This window comes from Xenopus laevis, chromosome 5L (genome assembly GCF_017654675.1).
Source record: "Xenopus laevis strain J_2021 chromosome 5L, Xenopus_laevis_v10.1, whole genome shotgun sequence".
NCBI lineage: Eukaryota > Metazoa > Chordata > Amphibia > Anura > Pipidae > Xenopus > Xenopus laevis.
The window spans coordinates 144,239,513-144,263,441 of NC_054379.1; the positions used below are offsets into that span (position 1 = coordinate 144,239,513).

The 23,929-nt window shown below is 42.4% G+C and overlaps 1 protein-coding gene across 1 annotated transcript; it reads right to left on the reverse strand.

Moving 5' to 3' along the window:
* Positions 1-1,262: 1,262 nt before the first annotated feature.
* fam110c.L (family with sequence similarity 110 member C L homeolog) lies at positions 1,263-6,204 on the reverse strand. The gene has a single exon (XM_018263990.2). The coding sequence runs from the start codon at positions 6,033-6,035 to the stop codon at positions 5,073-5,075; it is 963 nt and encodes a 320-aa protein (XP_018119479.1). The 5' UTR covers positions 6,036-6,204; the 3' UTR covers positions 1,263-5,072.
* Between the last annotated feature and the right edge of the window lie 17,725 nt (positions 6,205-23,929).

The following is a 23,929-nucleotide window of genomic DNA, read 5'->3' on the forward strand; positions in this document are numbered from 1 at the left end:
TAGATAACGGATCCCATAGCTATATCATTAAGCTGGTGAAATGCCTTTGGGACCTTGATCAAATATAGGAATCCAATGGGGGTCTAGAATGGAAAAATGACTAAAGACAACTGCTTTAAGGTGAATGGGGTCTCAAAATGAGCACTTAAAAGAAAAGTAACACCAAAAAATTAAAGTGTTTTAAAATAATGAAAATAGCATGTAGTATTGCCCTGCACTGGTAAATCTGATGTTTGCACTTCAGAAACACTACTATAGTTCATGTAAACAAGCTGCTTGTGCAGCAATGGCAAAAACTAAAAAAGTCAATATGGCACAGGTTAAATAGTGGATAACAGATAACACCATTATGTTCTACAGAGCTTATCTGCTGTGTAACCTGAGCTTTTTCTCCTTTGAATTAGGGATGCACCGAATCCACTATTTTGGATTTGGCCGAACCCCCGAATCCTTTGCAAAAGATTCGGCCGAATCCCGAACCGAACCCTAATTTGCATATGCAAATTAGTGGTGGGAAGGGGAAAACATTTTTGCTTCCTAGTTTTGTGACAAAAAGTCACACAATTTCCCTCCCCAACCCTAATTTGCATATGCAAATTAGGATTCGGATTCATCCGAATCCTGCTGAAAAAGGCCGAATCCCGAAATCAATGCATCTCTACTTTGAATGGCTGCCCCCATTGCTACACAGCAGCTTATTTATATAAACAATAGTAGTGTTTCTGAAGCAAACACAGCAGTTTTACCAGTGCAGGGCAACACTGCATTATATTTTTATTACTTTAAAACACTCATTTTTTAAGTTTCTGTTCCTTTAATAGCCAAATTACTGGATGCTTAGTTTACATGCAAAAGTGTTTTGGCTGATGTTCCTCGAGAGCCTGACCCCAGAAGATGATCACACTGTAGCTACATGTTCTGCATATTTCCTCTGCTCCCATAATAAAGTACAGAGTCCATAACAAACCCCAATTATAAAATGTTAAATGCTATGGTATTGATGAATTTATAGCATTGTTTACTTTCTTGTCAGTGGCTTGTCTTTCATTCCACAGCAGGAGGGGGTGGCAGGGGGTAATCATTTTTATGATTTGTATGTGTGGCTAAAAATGCTCAATTAAAAAGACCAACTGATTGCCCCACACGTCTGCATGTGTATTGGTCAGTGGTCAACTTTATAATGCCACACACCAATGGCTGTTCATTTTGCGTGTGACCTTGTGGTTTCTCTAATTAAAAATATAAAAGACATAACAAGGATGTTACCAACAACTATACAATTTTATTTCCGATATATTATATACATTTAGCAATCTGCACACAAACTATAGGACACAAAAATACAATGCTGTACAGGAATATTTACAATAGTGAATACTATACAAATAATATACTTATTGCACAAAGCATTTAAATATACACAAAAAAAAATTGGACCTTTGAGCTTTTGCAACTTATCCAGCACGGACTGAACATTGAACTTTTTCTTTTTTTTTTGAGTTACAGTATTGTTCACAAAAGAAAAAAAAAAAAACACATTAACTTTGGTCAGAAATGTTCACAATTGCATAAAACATAACCTCTAAAGGAGACCCGGGCTAAACATTAGCCTAGGATGGGTTGCCGGGAGTGACGCACATACATTCCACTGGACAGTGTTACCCTAGTGTTCAGAATGTACATCAGGGCTGTTTAGCTGCTACACTCCAGCTGTCAGGGGTAACTGGGAGATGTAGTTTAGCAGAGTTGCAGCAGTAGAACAGATATAGATATGGTCCAGCACAATGGTCTGTATAAATCTACAGTTGCGCCTAAAAATGCAGACTGGGGCACCTACAGAATGGGTGCAGTGAGAAAGCTAAATGCCATTAGTAGGCACCCACACTGCATGCAGAAGCACATTTGAAACAATACAAAGGGAAATGATTTCCTATTCAGGCCTATAATTAGCAAGTAGTTCTGATCTTCCAGTAGAAATCCATTTTGCAGCCGTCTAGCCATTTCCTCAGCCAGAACCCTATCTGTGCAATGATATAGAATAAAAGAGGGCCATCTGCAAAGTGGAAGCAGCTCTTAACCCTCTCTACCTGTATTTGGTCTGGCCATGCAGTAAAGCCACTGAAAATTGTATCCAATATTTCTGTGTACCTTTAAACAGTTAATTAGGTATTTTATATGTATACAGAACATTAAAATGAGAGCAGTGCAATACATTTACCCTGACAGAAGCATTCTCTGCAGGCAACCGGACAGGCAGCGCCACCCATTTCTAAAACACCAAGGGTGCTATGTGCTCTATATGATATTTACAGAAAGTGCCTCTGCCATTGAAAGCAGTAGTGCAGCTCCCACGCATATGTAGAAATACACCTAGGCAAGGAATGCACAGTGACCTCTTAGCACATTGTCTGGGTGTTTTAGGCAAAACAAATGCATGATGGACCCTACCGATAAATAGAAATAATCACATTGGGTTCCCTTTAACCAGAGCCCATAATATTCCTATAGCCTATCCCCAGTGCACAGTAAAAACATCTGCAGCAAACAAAAGCTGCTGCCCGGTAAATGGGGGGGGGGGAATAGTGAAGGGCCTGTTTGTTTCCTATACATGCTCCAGTTGCCAGATCAAATAAGCCAACAAAGAGAAGGTCACTTCACTACAAGCGTAACAAATGTAGACACTGTTCAGCTGTTTGCACATGTAATATATGGGCAAAAAACACTTAAGTGCAAAAAAAAAAAAAAAAGGTGGACAAGTCCTGTGCTCAATGGTATAGCAGCTATATGTCCAGAACTACAATTCCCAGCATGCCCTGACTGCTGCAGGGGACATATTGTAAGCCACCTCCACCTGGAGGGCTACAGGTTGCGCATCCCTGCAGGGGTCTTATTAGATTAAATGGCAGATCACTGTCCCCCTTGGAACAAGGGGAGATAAGAAAAAATGGCCCTAGGCTACAAGAGACAGAGATTCAGATAAGGATCCTGAGGCAGCAGCCATTCCCAAAATGTGTCACCAGATATTTACAAATAAGAACTATGCTGGTTAGGGCTTTCGTGACTACAGTTTTTCTTTTTTTAGGGGGGGGGGGTCCTCTGAGCATGACATGCTGCAGTAACCCCAAATGGACTCTCCTAACTTACTAGAACCAGGCCAGTGTCTGAAGGAGCTGAAGGCAATCTACTCTTTATCTCCTAGTTCCAATAGTTGGGCCACCTGGGAACCAAATGGCTTTGCCCCGGGCTGCTGCTTTCTGAACTCCACATTCCAGAAGCAAATCCATGAGCTGGGCTCAGGCAACTGAAATCCTAACTCCCCGCCACACATCTTGGATTCAATGCTTTAGCACAGTGTTATGTTTTTTGCAAGACACAAATAGCACCAGTTTATCTTCTTTTGTTTTAATGTTTGTATTTTTATAGTCCCACAATGCTGTGCGGGTAAGCCTGTGCCAGCCTGTACAAACTGCCTGTTGCAATGCACTGGCACATCACTGACAAAAAAAAAGTGCATGGAGCAACTCCTCTCGGATCTTAAGTGTGACATTTTGGGGTACAAAAAAAGAACATGAACAAGACAACTATCAGGTGGGTCTCGCTGGATTAACGCCACTGCATGTATAGGGAACAACTGCATTTATTAAAATAAGGCTCTAGAACAGTGTGCATCAAAATGCCTGGGATGTATAGTTCAGCAAAGGCCAAAGGCTGAAGATCACTGCTTATCCATGAGATTTTACTGCACAAATACATTGTTTTATTTGATTATGCAGGTGCAAAAGCAGGACTCCCACTTAAGGGCAGGAGACAGAAGTCTCGCCAGTCCCAACAGCCGAAGCTGAAATGCCTCCAAGTAGGAAACAATCACCTGGCTGGGAAATGTGAGTGTGTTTGCACAGAGTCCCACCAAAACCATCGTTGAAGTACCAGTACCATTAGCAGCTTGTGGCTTGCAATATAATTCTCAGAATTGGGAAGGGGGGAAACCAACATCCTCCAAATACGTGCAAGTAAATCTCATAAAATAACACCATTTGAACATATGCAACACATGTTTATGTAGCATGCCACACTGCAGCGGGAATGGAAGGGAAATGATGAGAATCGAGGAACCCCCATGACGGGGAAAGTCTAGCAGGGGCTTTTGTAGACAGGGTATCATTTCTAAGGATAAGCTGCTGTAATAAAAGACTCCCCCCTACAACACAATAGTAATACATAGGGTTATATATTAAGTAGCAACATGACTGAGCAATATGGAGCATACTGCATAAGTGTTACACTGCTGGGTTCAAGTGCAAACGACCACGACATGAATGTGTCCCTATTAAAAAGTAGATTACAGGCAGCAGCCAGGCCTTGTATTTGGAATGTATTTGGAATGCGAACACAGGTCAGTTTTATGCAGCCGCATGTAAAGTTCCAGAACCTGGTGACTGACAGGAGCCCCCAGCGTATGTAGGACACCCACCCCCCTCCCACCAAGGGTTCCAGAATGTTCCCAGTGACAAGGTGAATAGAGACGGCTCCACGGGAGCTCAATGTCTTTCTTTGATAAGGAGATACAAGTGGGTACTGGGCTCTGCAATAGACATCGGTGCCAGCCTGGTACAGACCAGTGAACAAGGTCAGGCTGCCATTATTATTATTATGGTGGCGGCACAACAAAGGGCAAGTAACAATTCAGTTCTGACCAACGTTGCCAAGAGGATTCAGGTGCTTTTTTTTGTCCATCTGTCCCTCCTTGGTAGCTTAAAATGTTTCAAATACAGAGTGTATGACAGGGGGGCCCATCCTGCCCTGTTTTGGCTACGACTGGACAATACTATACAGAATTACCAACAGCCTTCAACATGACTGATGTACAGGAATGCCAGAGTGTGAATATCCGAGGCCACAGGTGTTGGCACAGCGATAAGTGTAAAGCCAGTGGCCCCGGGCATGAGCCAGTGCTGGACACACAGCGACTATAATCCATGGCACAGAGATGATGGCAGTGTTGTATGGCGGCTCACCTGGGCCAATCCCAGTAGTGCGGTCACTACTCTCTCTCTCTCCAGTCCCATTGGTATTCAGGGCAGGTCGGGGGATCCTCCCCGGGTCTCCTTGGCCCGCTTGCAGCCGTACAGCCACTTGATGATCCGGGCGTTTCGCTCAATGACAGACGTGGTGCTGTTGGCCCCGGGCAGTTGTCCGCTGAGCGGCTCATCCTCCAGCAGCGGCCCCCCGGCGCTTCCCTCCCCGTCGCTCCTCCAGCTCATGCCGCTTTCAGACGTGGCCACTGAGACACTGCGGATCCGAGACTGAGCCAGAAGCCTCTCCTCCCGGGCCGGGCTGAACCTGTCCCTGCCCAGCTCCTCCACCACCTCCGGCTCCAGCCCGCAGAACTGGAAGAACGAATCGAAGTCGGAGAAGGAGCGGGAGTAGCGGGAGCTGATGTCGGACTGGGATCGGTGGAGGCCGCTTCTAGAGCGGGAGTCGCTTCTTTCCTTCCCCGGGGAAAGCCTTTCAGTCGGGCAGACGTCCTGGGGTCGCGGGATGGCACCGCCGGGGGGTTTTTCCTTTAGGAACAGTCTCCTGACTAATCCCAGCCGGGCCGCCTCTGCCTGCTGCTGCTGCTGCCCTTCTCCTCGGTTCTTGAGCCGGTAGATAACAAGCGAGTCGGGCCGAGTAGATCTCTTACTGCTGCCCCTGCGCACCGGCGCCGTGCCCTCCTGCTCATTGCTGCCCCTGGAGCTGCCGCTGCTGTCTGATGCCGAGCTCCCTCTGGCCTCCCCCCGGCTGCCCCCAGTGCTGCTGCCTCCGCCGCCCCCACACACACCTTGTTGTTGCTGCGCGGTCTTCACGTACTTGGCTTTATCGGCCGCCAGTCTCTCCACTGCGCTCAGATTGGCCCGCGGGCTGCCCAACGCTTCCATCTGCCGCCGCAGATAGTCGGGCCCCCGGGTGAGCAGTCTGAGAGGTACCGCGGGGCTGGGGTGCTGCAGCTCGGCTATAGGGTGCATCCTCACCGCGTGCATGATGTCTGTGGGCATGGCAGCCCCGGGTGCAGGACGGAGCGAAGGCTACAGAATAAGACGTGCACTGGCTGGAGATTGGTACCTGCTGAGGAAACTCGCTAATATCTCCCGTGCCTGAGTCTCTGTAAATCTGTCCTGCCGCTGCTCCACTCGCAAGCTATTCACCTGGCTGCCTCCCTGCTCCACCAATCAACTGCCGGGACAGGCCGAGCCGCCAGCCACGCCCCACCCCTTTTACAATAGACCCGCCCTCCCGTGGTGCCACATTTGTTTTCTTTCCGTGTGTCAGGCGTGAAGTGGGCTCGTTACACTGGGGAATCACCAGCGTGTCCTTTATACCGAGCCCACTGCCATATTAGAGTGCGGGAGTCCGTACGTGGGGGCTTCGGGCAATGTCACACAGATCTGGGCCCTCGCGTGGGACACTGTCTGTCGCATTTATATAATACAGCAATGTTCAACCTGTGGCCCTCCTGCAGCTCCTCCATTGAGATATATCTAAGGGCAGCCTGAATATGTACAAATGTGTAACAGCCGCCTGTATATATATATATCTCCTATTAGACTGAAATATTCCCATTCTTTCTAATATTCCTCTCATGAAATCCCAATTTTTCTACAAAAATATTCCCTTCCCTCCTGTGGATCATCAGCCACTATTCCCTGTGCCAGGCCCGGACTGTCAATCTGTGGGTTCTGGCAAATGCCAGAGGGACTGCTGTAAGTTGCCATAGACAGTCATTATTTATTGGGCTGGTGGGGACTGATTGGGCCTCTGTGTACCTGAAATGCCAGGGCCCATTTTGTTTCTTAGTCCAGACCTGCCCTGTGCTCTATAATGTCTATAGTGCAAACCTGTGTGAGGGAGGCAGAATATTTGAGGACACAATACGTCGCCCATTGGAGGGCACATCATGTAGGAGTGGCCTAAATAAAAATTATTAGGCATGTAGACTTTTCTAGGTGTTTGAAAATCTGGAAAATGTATAATAGAGGTGGTACTTGCACATAAACAACATTTTAAAGGACAAGGGGAGGTTAAGGTGTGCTAGTTAGTTAGGCATATAACAATGGTCCTAGTTAGGCTAGTTTAGTTAGTTAGGCATCAGATAATGATCCAAAATGCTAATTTTCTGCCTCAGGCCAGTGCACTTTTTCTATAAAAACTCATCTGGATTTCTTGGCTGGGCAGTGCTGTGCCACCATTTTGTTCCTTTTCCCAAAGTCTCACACAGTCAACCTAGGAACAAAATGGTGCTGAAGCATTCCCTAGCCAAGTAGCCCGGCTTACAGAGGAGTACATGACAAATTGACACCCCTCAGTAAGTTATATTTTAGCTACACAAAACAGTTTTTCTATATTATAATAAAACACTCCCTAAAATTAACAGGGTTTGTTTAAACAGGGTTTGTATAAACCTTCCCCAAAAACTCTTCCATGGCACCTCTCTAGCTGGGCACCATCTTCGGTATCTTCAGATTCTTCATGGAAATGAGCCCCACACAGAGTTTTTTTGCACATGAGCAGTTGGGGCCAGTCTTGTATTCATGCCTGTGCTAGAAGCTCAGATGATTGCCGAAGGAAAAGAAGAGGGAAGGGGAGAGGGATTTTCGATTAACGAGGGTTTAGTTCTCCTTTAAAGAAATAGAAAATAGGTTGGTATTTTTTCACATGAAAAGTTGGCAATCCCCCCAAGCAGAGTCCATTTTTTGGAACCCGTATCAGACCCATACCCGCAACCTGCAATCCGCAACCCACATTGTTACCCGCTTGGACCCGTTACCCGACGTGCAAGTACCTTATCCGCAGCCCGGACCCGCGACCCGCTGACCATCACGAATCAGGAAGTGCTGTCATTGTAGACCGGAAGTGATATCATCGGAAGTAGACGTGATCAGAAAAAAGGAGTGCAAAATCGATATTGAGAAGACCCGCGGCCCTACCCCTAACCCGCAAACCTACAGAACCGCCGACCCGCGTCTATACCTGCACCCAGAACTTCCATCTGCAACCCGCAGGTTTTTTGCTGGTAACCCGCGGGTACCCAACCCTCTGCAGGACTCTACCCCCAAGTGCTACATCAGTCATCTTGCTGTTATCTAACACAGTCATATAACAATGCCTGCTAATATTGCAATAATAATAATGATAATATTGTAATAATAATAAGCAATGCTTGCTGTATTTACAGGGGTGGGTCACCTTTAGATTAATTTTTAGTATGTTATAGAATGGCTAATTCTAAGCAACTTTTCAACTGGCCTTCTTTCTTCTTTCTTACAGTTTTTTAAATATTTGCCTTATTTGTCTGACTCTTTTTAGTTTTCAAATGGAGGTCACTGACCCCATCTAAAAAAACAAATGTTCTGTAAAGCTACAAATGTATTGTTATTTCTACTTTTCATCATTCTATTCAGGCCCTCTCCTATTCATATTCTAGTTTCTTATTCAAATCAATGCTTGGTTGCTTGGGTGATTTGGACCTTAGAAACCAGATTACATCAATTGAAACGGAAGAGCTGCTGAATAAAAAGCTAAATAACTGAAAAAGCACAAATAATAAAAAATGAAAACCAATTGCAAATTATCTCAGAATATCACCCTCTACACCATACTAAAAGTTAACTCAAGGGTGAACAACCCCTTTAAAAAACTATTCAGTCATTGAGGCAAGTAAATAAAGTAAAAACCTCATGGTAGGTTGATGAGAAGCATGACTGGTGCAACACCTGTACAGCATGGACACCAAAACAAAACCAGCCTAATAAAGAGGTTAGTGATCAGGATTACATTCACACGTCAGCCCCAGTTGAACCATGACAAACTGAATAGAGAGATAGAAACAAACATTTCCGGCTTGGTACACAGTGTGCAAAAAGTTTGGGATGAGATAATGATCTATTTAGCACCTCATCCTTCTGCAGGTATACCCACAGTACTACAATGTAACTAAAAGCTATGTACTGTTTGGGTCAGGGCACACGTGGAGATTCGGGGAGATTAGTCCCCCAGCGGCAAATCTCTTCTTCGGGACGGCTAATCTCCCTGAACTGCCTCCCGTCAGCTAGAATGTAAATCGCCGGCGGGATGGCACCCGGAGCGCTTAGTTTTCCCCAGTAGCCCAAAGTTTCCTTGTGAGGAAACTTCGGGTGACTTCGAAAAACAAAACGTTCCAAGTGCCATCCCGCCGGCGATTTACATTCTAGCCAGCGGGACGCAGTTCTGGGAGATTTTTCATCCTGAAGAAGACTATATTTGTCGCTGGGCTACTAATCTCCCCGAATCTCAGTGTGTGCCCTGACCCTTTAGGTGTCCAGAGCTATAGAACTATGTTTAATGTCCAGACAGAACTGTAAAGATTCTCATTGACAAATCCTTCTGAATTAATTGGGCACCTTAGTGCGGGTATTAGAGGCAGAGTGGGCATGTGCCTAGAATGTACTAAGCTTCATGGGTACATTGCACTTATATTCCAGCCCAGCCTAGTGTTTGTATTACTATTGCACAATGAGCATCTCTTGCCTTTTCCCCCTTTCACATGCGGCTGACATATGATTAGAATAAAGTATGTGGGTGTATTAACATGTTCCCTCTTGCCCCATGTTTGCTGTAATTACACAGCAGGTCCCTAACATTCGGCCAGGTTTCGGCCTTTTTCAGCAGGATTCAGCCAAATCCTTCTGCCTGGCCGGACCAAATCCTAATTTGCATATGCAAATTAGGGGCGTGGATGGAAATTTCACGCCTTTTTGTCACAAAACAAGGAAGTAAAAAATGTTTTCCCCATCCCACCCGGTATTCGGCCGGATCTTTTGTGAAGGATTCGGGGGTTTGGCCGAATCCAATATAGTTTTTTTTATCGAAAATTCGCCAAAATGACATTTCTCACGGATACCGTCAATTTTCTAAAAGGTGTACAAGACAATTCTCTAGCAAAAAAGCTCAGCGCAAAAGAAGTTTTCCCTGTTTCGACAATTTTTTACTCGCGAATGATCGTTAATGTCATGTGCAAGATTGCGAACTTTCCGATATGTTACCCTTTTCGCCTAAGTCTATTTCACTGGTTCTACATGGTGAATTTATGACATGAAGCTACATCCTCAACATTATTATGTCCGTGACATCATATCATGTATTCCAAAATAAAAGACAAAATGTTGGCATTTTTTTCATATTTTAATGTGCGATTATGATAAATATGTTGTTTGCACTTTTTTAAGTGTAGGGCCAGAACAAGGAGTAGGCATAAGAGGCACTTGCCTAGAGGCAAAAATGACAGGGCGCTGGGCAGTGTTGAAGGGCCCTCTGCCTACCACTAGTCCGGGTTTCAGTGCTCCAGGGTGCCCAGGTTTCCCACTTGCGCATCTATCCTGCTCCCCCCCTCTCTACGTGACATCCCTGCACACGCACACATGCTCGGGTGTGTGCACGGAGGGGAGCATGGTGGCCGGCCAGGTTGCCTAGGGCACCTGGTCAGTTTGGGCCGTCCCATTTCTAGGACAATAGAGGATCTCTTTTGTCTTTATTTTGCTTCCTTAGACATTTTTAATAATAAGTGGCCACTTCCAGCAATTTCACCAACATCACTAATAAATACATACGTGTGTCTTGTATGTACCTGCCATATTTAAATTGATGTAAGCGTAAGTATGTTAACAAAGTTTTGCTGAGAAGAAAGTAATGCTAGAGAAAATCTGATAAGAAATTTTCGCGATGATGAAGAAACTACACCAGCGTTCATTTGTCGAGAAAAAGTTTCACATTTTTATAAAAATGCGTATTCGCTGTGAAATAACGTCTGACGGAGTTGCACAAAGTATGTTGGAGCCTTTGAAGCGAAAAATTCACACACAAGTAAATTTATATATCTGCAGGAGCCATTTAAACCAACTATGTTTGTGGGGGAGTGGAAAGCAAAGTACATAGAGCTAACCCATTAAGACATAGGAAGAACATCAATCTCCCAAATTCAGGACCCAAATGCTGCAAGCTATCAGTTCTAACCAATGAGCCAATATACAGTGTACCACCACATTTATCAAAGATTGTTAAAGGGGTTGTTCATTTTGAGTTAACTTTTGGTATGATGTAGACAGTGATAGTCGGAGACAATTTGCAATTGGTTTTCATTTTTTATTATCTGTGGTTTTGGAGTTATTTAGCTTTTTATTCAGCAGCTCTGCAGTTTGCAATTTCAGCAATCTGGTTGCCAGGGTCCAAATTACCCTAGCAACCATGCGCTGATTTGAATAAGAGACTGGAATATGAGTAGAAGAGGACCTGAATAGAAAGATGAGTAATCAAAAGTAGCAATAACAAATTTGTAAAGAGCATTTTTTTTTAGATAGGATCAGCTGGAAAGAGTCAGAAGAAGAAGGCAAATAATTAAAAAACTATAAAAAAAGAAATAATGAAGACCATTTGAAAAGTTGTCTAGCATACTAAAAGTAAACTTAAAGGTGACCCACCAATTTAATAAAGCTCGTCTGACCTCGCTAGAGTGGTAGGATTTTTAGGAGATTATTATATAATAGAGTGAAGGCTATAAAGGTGTACATTTGTGAAAGGGCGAACTTTATAAAGGTCATTTATGAAGACCCTGGACAGTAGTGCAAGAGAACTAGGGGGCGCAACGGAGCTCCACTAAATGAGAAATAGATTCAGATAGGATGGTATGCACATGGTCAAAGCCTGTCTTTTAAACAAAGATCTTTAATTTGGCATGACAAAATAAAAAATGCATATTAATCATCAGTAATCATATTTAAAGTGATTGAGGGGAACTATCCCCGGTGCAGCAACTACTTGATACTGACACGTTCCTATGATTTTTATAGGAACGTGTTGGTATCGCTTTAAGCCAACTTAATTGCCTGTTTTCCTAAATCAGTGCTCATTAGTGACGAGCGAATTTATTTGCCAGCCATGGATTCGCGGCCGTGATAAATTTGCAGTGAAAAAAAAACGGCTATTGACTAATGCTTTTGGACAGAAAAGAATTGTCACATGCGTGTAAAGACGCCCATTGACTTCAATGCGGTTAGTAAAATTTTGGAGTTTCGCAAAGTTTTGCACATTTTTCGGAACTAATTCGCTCATCACTAGTGCCCATTATTATTGCCCAGCACCAATGAAATGTCCACTAGGCACCATATGACTTCTGTATTTAGCATCACGTTTTTGACTCTTCCACTGACTTCATGGTCTGTTCTTCAAATATTTGCCTTTGACGTCATGGCCCTGCTCTATAGCTAAAGCTAAACCAAAGAGGACGACACACATATTTGCGATGGATACATCATACAAAAAATGCGGTATCAAACTGTGGTTTTTGTGCTGATTTCCCCTTTAAACCCTGGCATGTTTGGTTGCTGCTCTTTGTGGTATCAAGTGAATTTTCCCATGCTCTGCTACGGAATGGTGATGATCGGGATTAGCAAATGCCACAGTGTGCTGTCAGCTCTAATTGTACTCGAGAGGATTGACCTTTAGCAAAACAAATAGAAAAACACACATGTGAAAAGGCTCGCACCTTTTTCTTTCTATGCAGCATGTCAACGGCAGTTTGATCCAACAAAGCCAATAGAGTGTTCAGCACAGGGCAATGATATTGAATATTCTACATTTTCTGCTGAATATAAATATTCTCAGTAAGCAAGAATCTATGTATATATGCCTATAAATACCCATGCTAGTCACACTTAGCAAATACATATATTTGTGTTCATCTCTGACCTGGAGCCGCTGGTGGACTTCTCTTGTAAAAAACATCCAAGGCTCCTGGCTCTTTTCTAGTTACAGCAGCAGCAATCAAAATGCTGGAGATCTACGTGGATTGTTCCCCTCTGAGCATGATTGTCATTTGATAATATCCAGGTGGACATTTTGCATAATCTTCCTTCAGGGTGACATGCATGCAGGTTCCCTAAAAAATAGAGCTGCAGACGTGGAGTGGAATTATGAGGTCCAAGTACCCTTCCAGGCCAAAATAGCTATTATACTGGAAATCTTTCTTCTTTCCTAGCCAGTAGCCAACAGTACAGGTATGGGACCTGTTATCCAAAATGCTCAGGACCTGGGGTTTTCCGGATAATGGATCTTTCCGTATTTTAGATCTTCATATCTTAAGTCTACTAGATAATCATGTAAACATTAAATAAACCCAATTTGCTGGTTTTGCCTACAGTAAGGATTAATTATATCTTAGTTTGGATCAAGTACAAGCTACTGTTTTGTAATTACAGAGATAAAGGAAATCATTGTATTGTTTGGATAAAATGGAGTCTATGGGAAACAGGCAATCCATAATTCGGAGCTTTTCTGGATAATGAATAGTGATGGGCGAATTTATTCGCCAGGCGTGAATTCGTGGCGAATTTGCGCGTTTCGCCGCCAGCGAATAAATTCGCAAAACGCCCGCGAAAATTCGCGGCAAAAATTCAGCAAGTACTTTCAATAAGTGATTTGTCAATGCCCGTGTTCCCATATATAATGTGCATTATTATAATATACTTATTTTAAGATGTTCTCAATTATTTGTACATTCTAGGCTGGGGGTTCACAAACTTTGTTACCCATGAGCCACACTGAAATGTAAAAAGAGTAGATGAGAACACAAGCACGAAAATAGTCCCAGAATGGTACCAAAAAAGGCTGTCATTGGCTATTTGGTAGCCCCTATATGGACTGGAAGCCCACAGGATGCTTTGTTTGGCAATACACCTGTTTTTCATGCAACCAAAACATGCCTACAAGCCAAGAATTCAAAAATTAGCACCTGTTTTGAGGCCACTGGGAGCAACATCCAAGGGGTTGGCCAGCAACTTGCTTGTGAGCCATTGGTTGGGGATCACTGACGAAGACAAAGAGAAACTGGGACAAGTGACACTTCTCATTTGCCGTTATTGAGGTTTCTCAGACAACGAGCATGATGCTGATGTCTGCCTTCCAATCTGCCTCCATTTGTGACATTAACCTTGTAATAGGGTAAGCCTCATTAGATGTAGCCCAATTGTGGTTATAGTTAGTGATGGGCAAATTTCTCCCATTTCGGTTCACCGAAAAATTAGCAAATTTCCCGCTCGCATCAATTTTGACGCCGGTGTTAAAGTCAATGGCAGTCCAAATAGTGTTGACACGCGTTGATTTTTACGCGAGCGCCTTTTCAGACATACGTCCCCGTAATACACTGGCTTAGCAGAAGCTAAGTGAAGGATGAACAGCTCTGCGGTCTTATTTGGCCCTGCAATGTCTGGTGTTCAGAAATAACAGCTGCACATAGCTATTTGATCATTTAGATCAAAACGTTCTTTATTCCATAAAGTGATGAAAAGCAATATCAAAGAACGAAGTGTAAGACTTCTGCTTTCTCTTAACATCAATGGCTCTGTCACAGGCCAAAAAATGTCACTGTCCTACATCACCCATTTGCAGGGAAATAACGCAACATTATAATGACCTGCGTTTGAAATTGTAGCCGACAATTATCTGTAATTAGAGGATCTCTACATTTGTCTGAAACATTTGGCTTTAACTTGTAAATGATAGGAAGGCTACAATTTTAGTAAAATATTTAATAAACCTTCATACCAATTGCATGAAGTAATGAGGCTCATATATTAAGCTCTTCAAACTCCCGGTGGGCCCAGGTGTCAGTGGGCCTCTTGCTTGTGGCCTATTTCATGGACCATGGTCATTCCCTGTATCTTTATGGGAACAAAGAGGCTACATAGTATGTAGGGAAAAGAGACTAGGAGAATAAAGAGGTTCAGTGAGGAGAGGAGGAATATTAGTTTGGAAAGTGGGCCCTCAGCCTAAGGTTTTCTGGTGGGCCCCTGGCACCCCAGTCCGACACTGCAAATGATGTTGGCACACTTTTCTGCAAAGATTACCTCTACCCTCTAGTCTTTATGGAACTTTCCACCAGATGTTGGAGCATTGTTAGATGGGATTTGCTTCCATTCATATGTAAGAGGTCATGGCACCTGTGTAAGCATTTAAGGATGTTGGTTAAATCGACAATTCCAAAATATACAAAGGGTATCTACATGTAGTATATTTAGGATTTTTTTTTTGCCAGCAGAAGAACATGTGGGACTGTGGAGTAAGAAGAATGGACACTATGAAGAAGCACAAATACAAACATGAATCTCATATATATATATATCCTATTCATGACAATCAACTGCTGGCATATATACAGTATGTAACTATTACCCTTTCTCTCTGTGACTGCCTTTGTTATCTACAGCATAAAGGACCAGGTAAACCGAAACAATAAGGGAGAATAGTTTATTCTAACGTGTTACTTTGGGCGTTAAGATAGCAAATTGGATAATAGTTTCCCACAGACTCGAGAACGGCCTGTACTTCTGTAGCAATAACAAGTTATTGTACATTGGTTATATGCAACCAAACATGTGAGATCATGCAGTACTCTCTTTGTAAGGACTGAATAGCAGGCGTGCACAGCAACAAACAGCCTGGATGACTTTTTTGCTGAATTAAAAACATAGACTTTGAAATACATTACAGTGCTCCAAATGCAGTGCTCAACGTGCTCTACATGAACAGAAAGCCAGGACAATGTATATAAAAATTGAGAGAAAGCAAATATCCCTAAAAGCTGAAATCTAGACTAAGGGGCAAATTTACTAAAGGGCGAGGTGGCTAACGCTGGTGAAAATTCGCCAACGTTACGTCATTTTGCCACTTCGCCGATTTACTAACTGCTGCTGGTGTAAATTCGCTAGCGAAGGAGATAGACTGTAGCGCTACTTTGCACTCTAATGGCTGTAATAATTTTCTTGAAAAACCCCAATAAAAAACATTGAAACATAAAAAAAGGCTGTAATAATTTTCTTGAAAAACCCCTATAAAAAACATTGAAACATACTTTGCACTCTAATTCTAGGCGAATGTTTGCACTGGAGAATGGACGTAACTATGCTAATTCACTAAGATGCGGATTTTCCTGAATGTTACCTCTTGCGCCAGACTTGCCTTCGCCACCTCAGGTCAGGAGAAGTGCAATAGAGTAGATAGGACTTGGTCCAAAAAAAGTGGAACTGCAGATCGTATTTTCGATGGCGCAACTTTGCAAGCATTTGGTACCCTATGCTTGACATACATATGCAATAAAATATCATACTTTATAAGCTTACTTTGGAATAGACCTTATATTATCATTTGTAGGTCAGATGTGGGTGATGAAAAGCTGATCATACAAAAAGATATAAAATAAAACACAGCAAGAAACGGTGAGCGGATGTAAGGAGTCAACTTTATTTTGCATCAGCTCAACCTATGAATGATAATAAATCAGCTTACAGCTTACAAACTGTTCCAGTGCAGTAAGTCATAACAACTGCCACTCATAGCACTGCCATCATTTCTAAAAAACAAACTGGACCTTCCTATGTTTCTTCCCTATTAATAACACTGGCATCAAGTATAATGTATAATAGTAAGGTGTAAAAAAAATACTTTCCAGGTGGCAACATTTAGTTCAGTGCAGTGCTTAGTTTAAATAAAAAATACAAATATATAAATTGTTACTGTTGGTTACTGCGCTGGTGAACCTATGATAAATGAGCCCCAGGGCCATGATATATAATAATCAAGAACACAATTTCAAGTCATTTTTATGTGAAGCAGCAAAGAGTCTTGATTAATTCCAAATAATGGTACCCAGAGACAAAGAAATGGATCTATGCCTCTCTGTGTTGATTAAATTATGTTATGCCTTCATTTTATTCAGTGGTCCCCAACCAGTAGCTCATGAGTATATGTTGTTTACCAACCCCTTTGGATGTTGCTCCCAGTGGACTCAAAGCAGTTGCTTATATTTGAATTCCAGGCTTGGAGGCAAGTTTTGGTGCATTAAAACCAGATGTACTGCCAAACAGAGTCTCCTGTAGTCTGACAGTCCACATAGAGGCTACAAATAGTCAATCACAGCCTTTATTTGGTACCCCAGCACCTTTTTTCATGTTTGTGTTGCTCCCCAACTTTTATTGGGAGCTTATTCATATCTGGATTCACATTGATTGATATGATTTGCATAATCTTGGTCAAACCGCCACTGATCTGCCAATTTTTACCAATAGTGACGTAAAACCTTGACTGTTTTTTGTAGATTCCCTAATAAACCTTGGGTTGGTAGTGCTTCCAGCTCTAGGAAGCAACTAGTTCTTCATGCTTTCCTACTCTAAATTCTCCAAAACAGATCATTTATGATGGCTGCACAGTTTACTTGTTGGTGTAGCACAAAAAAGTGCAATAATGTGTCCTTTACCGTATTACAAAACATATTATGGTGCAGGAGATGGGAAATACACTATTATTTTCATTCTCCTTTCTTTGGGATTTCTGTCTCCAGCAGGGCCGGATTTACATAGAGGGCCGCCCCTAGGCCCACTGACGTTTGTCGCTCCTGTCTCCTCCCCTTTATTTGTGCAAATTTTCATCATCAATGGGGAGATTTAAAAAATAATTGTATCTCCAACACTCTCCCAGTGTTTTTGAACCAATGTGGGCGTGGTTGGGCAGCATGCCTCCCCCCTAAAATCCTGCCGCCCTAGGCCCGGGCCTAGGTGGCCTTTCCACAAATCCGGGCCTGGTCTCCAGTCTTGTGGAGTCTGTAGTAGAAGTGTGAAATTTGGCATCTATTATGCAAGTGGTACAGGTAAATTATCAATACTACACAATTTAATTGTACTCTTTATAGTCAGCAGCAATGATATTTAATGCCCAAGGTTCTCCTCTTTTGTTAAATGAGGAAAGTGTGCTTGCACTTTGGGGTGTCAAATGTTAGGCACACCCAAGTGATTGTATTGACATACCAGAAACCCTGGGCCGGTGCTCCTATCAGCAGAAAACTGCACCGGCCCAGGGTTATTCCAGTGAGCACCACGGACCGATCCTCTTCCGTCTTCCTCTTTCTTTGTGCGGCTGTGTATTCACAGTAGAGCGAAAAGCCAAACTTTAACTAAAAAGTCGCCTATTTTGTTCAACTGCGCATGCGTCTGCCCGGGAAATTTGAAGAAAGAAGAAGTCGGAAGAGGATCGTTCTGTTGTGCTCACTGGAATAACCCCGGGCCGGCTCTATTTTACCAGGTAGACAGCACCACACATCCAGTCAATTTTCATAAAAAGCCTTTATTGGCCGACAACAGCCTTAACCCGGGGCCGGGGCAGTTTTCTGCTGATAGGAGCACTGGCCCAGGGTTTCAGGTAAGTCAATACAATCACTTGGAGGTGCCTAACATTTGGCACCCAAGTGTATGATGACGTTCCTTCTCCTTTTAATGCCCTAGAATCTGCATTGCTTGTTTGTGACATAAGTGCATCTGTTGCTCTTTCCTCAGAATGATGGGACAAAAATCTAGTTCAGGCTTTCCATGCTGTAACTTTTGTTTTACTGAATTATCTCTGGGGGTCCCCAACTTTTCTTTACCCATGAGCCACATGTAAATGTAAAAAGAGTCAGGGAGCAACACAAGCATGAAAAAAGTTCCAGGGGGTGCCAAATAAGTGCTGTGATTGACTATTGGTTAGCTCCTGTGTGGACTGGCAGACTACAAGAGGCTCTGTTTGGCAGTACACCTGGTATTTATGCAACCAAAACTTGCCTCTAAGCAAGGAATTAAAAAATAAGCACCTACTTTGAGGCAACTGAAAGCAACATCCGAGAGATTAGTGAGCAACATGTTGCTTGTGAGCCTCTGGTTGGGGATCACTGATCTAGCAGAATGAAGAGAACATGAAGTTTTATCACATGTTGCTATGGGGATGCTTTGTTACTGAACTAACTTGTTGCTATACAATGACTGCACATTCAGGTGTGGCCATTGGCTTAGCCCACTCCCATCCTAGCCATTCTCACACCCTTCCCTGCCCTTATTGTCCTCACAGCTCTATTAAATACCCATGGAATGATGATCGTAATTTCACTATGTACATTTAGGGGAATAACTGTATATATAGATATATTTATATTTGTTACTCACATATTTATAAAGCTGCATTATTCTTCTTATTCTCCATATATATATATATATATATATATATATATATATATATATATATATATGAAAAATATTCAGTGATTTGTTTGCAAATACAAAGGCTAATAAAATCAGTATTTATCTGTCCTTATTCCTTCCACTGCTTGTTGTAACTGCTCACACCATTGAGCAACATATCAGTAGTAAGCTGTCCTACAGTCTGGAATTTACACAATGGTGTTTGGTCAATACCCGTGGGTTTACCCGCGGTATTCGGGCAGGTTTGGGCCGACCTCACACCCCCACCTTGCACTGCCGGCTTCCGGCTTCTGCTTTTATAGACGCACACCTGCTCACCCTGCCCCTTTTGTGATGTCATTGGTGGGGCGGGTCATTGCGGCCTTCGCGGGTCTATAAAACATCCCGCACATCACTATTGTACACCAAATGCAGGCAGCGCTATATTCATGGGACACATGCAGATCTCCATGCCCAGTTTGGAGCACAAAGACCTGCAGGAATTCACAAATGTGTAGGGTGCAAGTGCATTTGCTCCTGGTTTTTACACTTTGATTTAAAAAAAAAAAGGTGATTAAAAAAACATGGTGGCTGAAATTTTGTTGTGTTATTTAAACAACTTATAGCTTGACAAATGCATTTAACTACAAGAGACTATTAAAAATTTCTGCAATGGCATTGAATAAGTCATGAATTTCTTTGAGACCTTATGAAAATATTTCCTTGATGAATTGGGAAATAAAAACGACCCTCTGTGCCTTGTAAAAACAAATGTAAGAGGATTTTTGGAAAATCTTCCCGCAGTTGTGTGGTCCTTAAATGGAGTTTGGACTCAACTTTAAAATATGACACTGTGATTATTGCAATATATATATATATCTGTTTTCATTGTTTGCCTGGATTGAAACAGCTGTTTGCTCAGTACTGTAAGTTAGAGAGTCCTGCAGTGGCTCTGATACCCGTGGGTTACCCACAAATAAAGTAGATACCCTGTGGGATGCCGGTAGAATTTTCGGGTTCAGGTAAAAATGTGGAACTGCGGTTTGAGGGTCTCATCTATATTTCTTATCTTATGTTATATTATCTATATTTTACTCCTTTAAATTTTTAAAAACGTTTTTCTGTCACTTCCGGTTTGCAGCAACAGGATTTCCGGTTTAATTGTGCTTGTCAGCTGTGGATCGAGTTGCAGCTAAGGCAAATGTCGGGTCAGGTAGCTGATCCAAGCAATTAAATATTCGGGTTGCAGTCTAGGTTGCAGGCTGCGTGTCTCAAAATCGGATTCCGTGCAGGACTCTATTGTCAGGTGGAAGAGAATGGTGCTATTTATTAATAAAATTACCTTTTTTTGCACTTCTTCCCTAGTGGGGGGCATGCTGGGCATTTCACTACCTTTTTTAGTGTGTGTTTTACATTTTTATTGAATTTTACCTAAACAGTTGGAAACTTGGATTATTGCCAAGCAGTTACTTTGGAATTTTGGTGCACAATGTTGTTAGAAACAGATATATCCATGGTTTTCTTCAGAGTGTTGTAAACAATCCATTATTACTGGTAGAAAGTGTTGCATCTGGTTCACTTGGACCTTAGGGTCAGATGGTTTCTGGAGGGAAAGCCTGAATAGCCATAAATCAACAAGAGATGTTCCTTACGTGTTTGAACAGAAGACATCAAAGTGTGACATGTATTATTGTCTGTCTCCTAATGTGGTGCTGCTCAGGTTCCCAAGTGTTCATGAGGCTCAGAAAGTTTACATTCTGCTTATTGGCAACTGAGCCACAACAAGATTGACATGCCCGGAGCCATAAAAGAAGTAACTTATATATATCATAGCAAAAAGGGGGAGAAATCTCTGAATTACAGAAGAATCTTCTCACATAGGGGGCAAATTCACTAAGATGCGAAGTTGCGCCAGGCGCAACTTCGCCGCACTTCGCCAGACGTAGTTCGCCAGCGCTTCGCAAATTCACTAAAATCTGAAGTTGCGCACAGGGGTAGCGTAAGGTTGCGGAGTTGCGCTAGCGTTGTTTCTCTATATAAAGCGAAGTTGCGGTAGCGAAGGCTAATTTGCATACGTCGCGAAATTCAAATTTCAATGGAGGAACACGTATCTGCACTACAAATGCCTAGAAAACCTTCAAATCTGCAAATAAAAATTTTATTTTGCCCTACACATGTGCCCACTGTCTAGGTAAGTTGCCATGAGTCAGGAAATGTAGGGGGAGGAAGGGGAGCCCCAAAAAAATTTCGATTTTTTTCAGCCTATCAGCCTTCATGTAGAAAACACACCAGCGTTTTTTGGGACTTAGAAAAAATTTTGACTTTTTTTAAACAATCCCTATCTACTCTATTGCGCTTCGCCAGGTCTGAGGTGGTGAAGGAAGTCTAGCGTAAAAGGTAGTGTTCATTTCACTGCGCAAGTTAGTGAATTTGCGTAGTTTCGTCGCTAGCGAAGATTCGCCTGGCGTAAGGTTGCGAAGTAAGACTAGCGAAACTACGCCAGCGTTCGTTAGTGAATTTGCGCAGTAGCGAAAATGCCAAACGCTAGCGAATTAACGCTAGCGTTCGGCGCTTCGCGCCTTAGTGAATTTGCCCCTTAGACTCCATTTTAATCAAATTAGGCACAAATCTGAGAAATAGATGAGATATTATGGGGCTTGTACAATATTGCCCTGCTACGAGTTTAGGGAACATAATTGGCTCTAGTTCTGTAGAAAGTGTTACATTGTGAAAATAAAAATTGTTGCTATTCTATATGGTGAGATGGTCAGTATAACCGGGAAAGTTATGAAAACTTAGTCCGTCAGAGTAGCTCTCTCCTGCTGTTCCTTTTCAGTCTCCCGGCTGCATAAAAAATGTCACATAAAAAAAGTTTTCTTTTTGGATCAGCGCCTAAAGCAAACGGAGAAAGTAAAAAACAGAAACAAAAAATATGGTGTAGTATTTTTGGTTCTTTTTGAAGCACCCTGTGTTAGGTTTATGTGTTTTCAAGAACCTTCACCAATTTTGGCTAAAATGCCTACTTACAAGATGACAGTAGGATTATCACGTGTAGTAATGGTAACCAGTATCCTCCCCTTCTTCCAGGCCACTGTTAGGCTCCAACACAAGGGAACAGAAATTTCATAGTATGATACTGTTTTATTAAAAAGTTAAAAGTTATATTAAAATATCTCACTCACATTTGTTTCCATGAGTTATTAGTCATATGTATTTTGCAGGTGTCACCGGATGTTTCGCAAAGGAGAAGATTTTTCAAACCATCCAGTGACACCTGCAAAAGGAAAGTGTCGTTAAAAGGGAAACCCACATCAGAACCTTTTCTTTCCTAACACAGGGTGCTTCAAAAAGAACCAAAAATACTACACCATATTTTTTGTTTCTGTTTTTTACTTTCTTTGTTTGCTTTTGGCGCTGATCCAAAAAGAAAACTTTTTTTTATGGGACATAACCGGGAATGTGACAACAATCAGGATACAGGTTTGATATTGAGTAAATTCCGAATGTTGTCTCGTTTATATTAGAAATCAGTTTAGGATGGTACTATCTGCAGAACATACCCATTGATGGTGCCTAATCTCCACTATGACAAAAGCTCTGAGAGTACAAAGACCCCGGTAGCCGTGAGAACCACAGAGTGTAGCACTGATCACATTTCTTCCAAAACAAACCAGACACAATAAGGAGCTGTTGTCAGATCTGTTGGTATTAAAATTTCACTTACACTCCATTCATTGACTTGACATGGCTTTTGCTTGTTAGTGTGGAAAGGTTGATCAATGCACTCACTAATTGTCAGTTTTGTGGCCTCCCCTTTGTTGGTGCCAGGTGCAGCTTATGGCTGGTTGCAGCTTATTAACAGAAAGGTATGAAGTCCAACAACCAAGTCAGTATCATAAATTGGATTTTGAATCACATGCATGGTGTAGGTATGTGCCTGTATTTGCTTTATGTTGTAGATTCAGTAACAGTGTAACAGTACAGTATGAACATTTGGCAGATTTAAACTTTCTTCACAAGAACTGAGTCATTTCTGGGGGACTATAAGAGGGACCCTCACTGATAAGCAAAGTCAGTGTATCTTACTGAAGTTTTAAAGACCTTAAAATGATTTACAAAGTGCAAAAAATGTCTACATTCTCTATGTTTTTTGTATGTTTGCACCCTGTACTCTACACCACTGTGAAGGTTCTCCCTTCATGAATACAGTGCTGATTACATTTGGTGAAGCAGTTTTCATGAGAAGTAACTGGAGGAGGCACATGTGCATCTTCCATCCCCCCTTGTACATAACTTTTTAGTTGGCACCGAGAGTGGAAAGGACCTGGGTGCAAGTGCCTAGAGAAAGAGCAGGGGCAATTTTGTCCCCTTACTCATCTAACACTTGCGTCTGGCCCTTTGTAAATTACCCCTCTTGTATGGAGCCAATTATTTTATTACAACCTGCCCTTCTTCTGTTTAATTAAACCACAACCATTAGTGTCTGCAAATAGACACAAGGAGGACACCCGCCATTGGAAATTTGTCCTCAAACAGAACCAGCAACCCCACTCACTAGCTGCTCTATTGGACAGATGAGAGCCCCCCTTGTGAAAAAAATTCTCCCTTCTTAGAATGAAAACAATATAAAGAAGACCGTATGTTGCACTGTAGAAAGAACTTCCGTCTTCGAGTTTCAGCAATGCAGGAGGCAGCATGGGAGCAGGGAGCACTAAGAAAGAAGAACTTTTTGTGCTATCCTGCCAGGTAATACTTTAAAACTATCCATTTTCTGCAGTGATCTCACTGGCATATTTGCATATTTTTGCAGTGATCTTACTGACGTCTGTGTGCTCATAATGCATATCTCCAGTCATATAAGTGGCATGCATAAGTATTGGATA

Excerpts from the sequence above, each read along its gene's own strand:
- fam110c.L (XM_018263990.2), bottom strand. The coding sequence starts at position 6,035 with ATGCCCACAGACATCATGCACGCGGTGAGGATGCACCCTATAGCCGAG.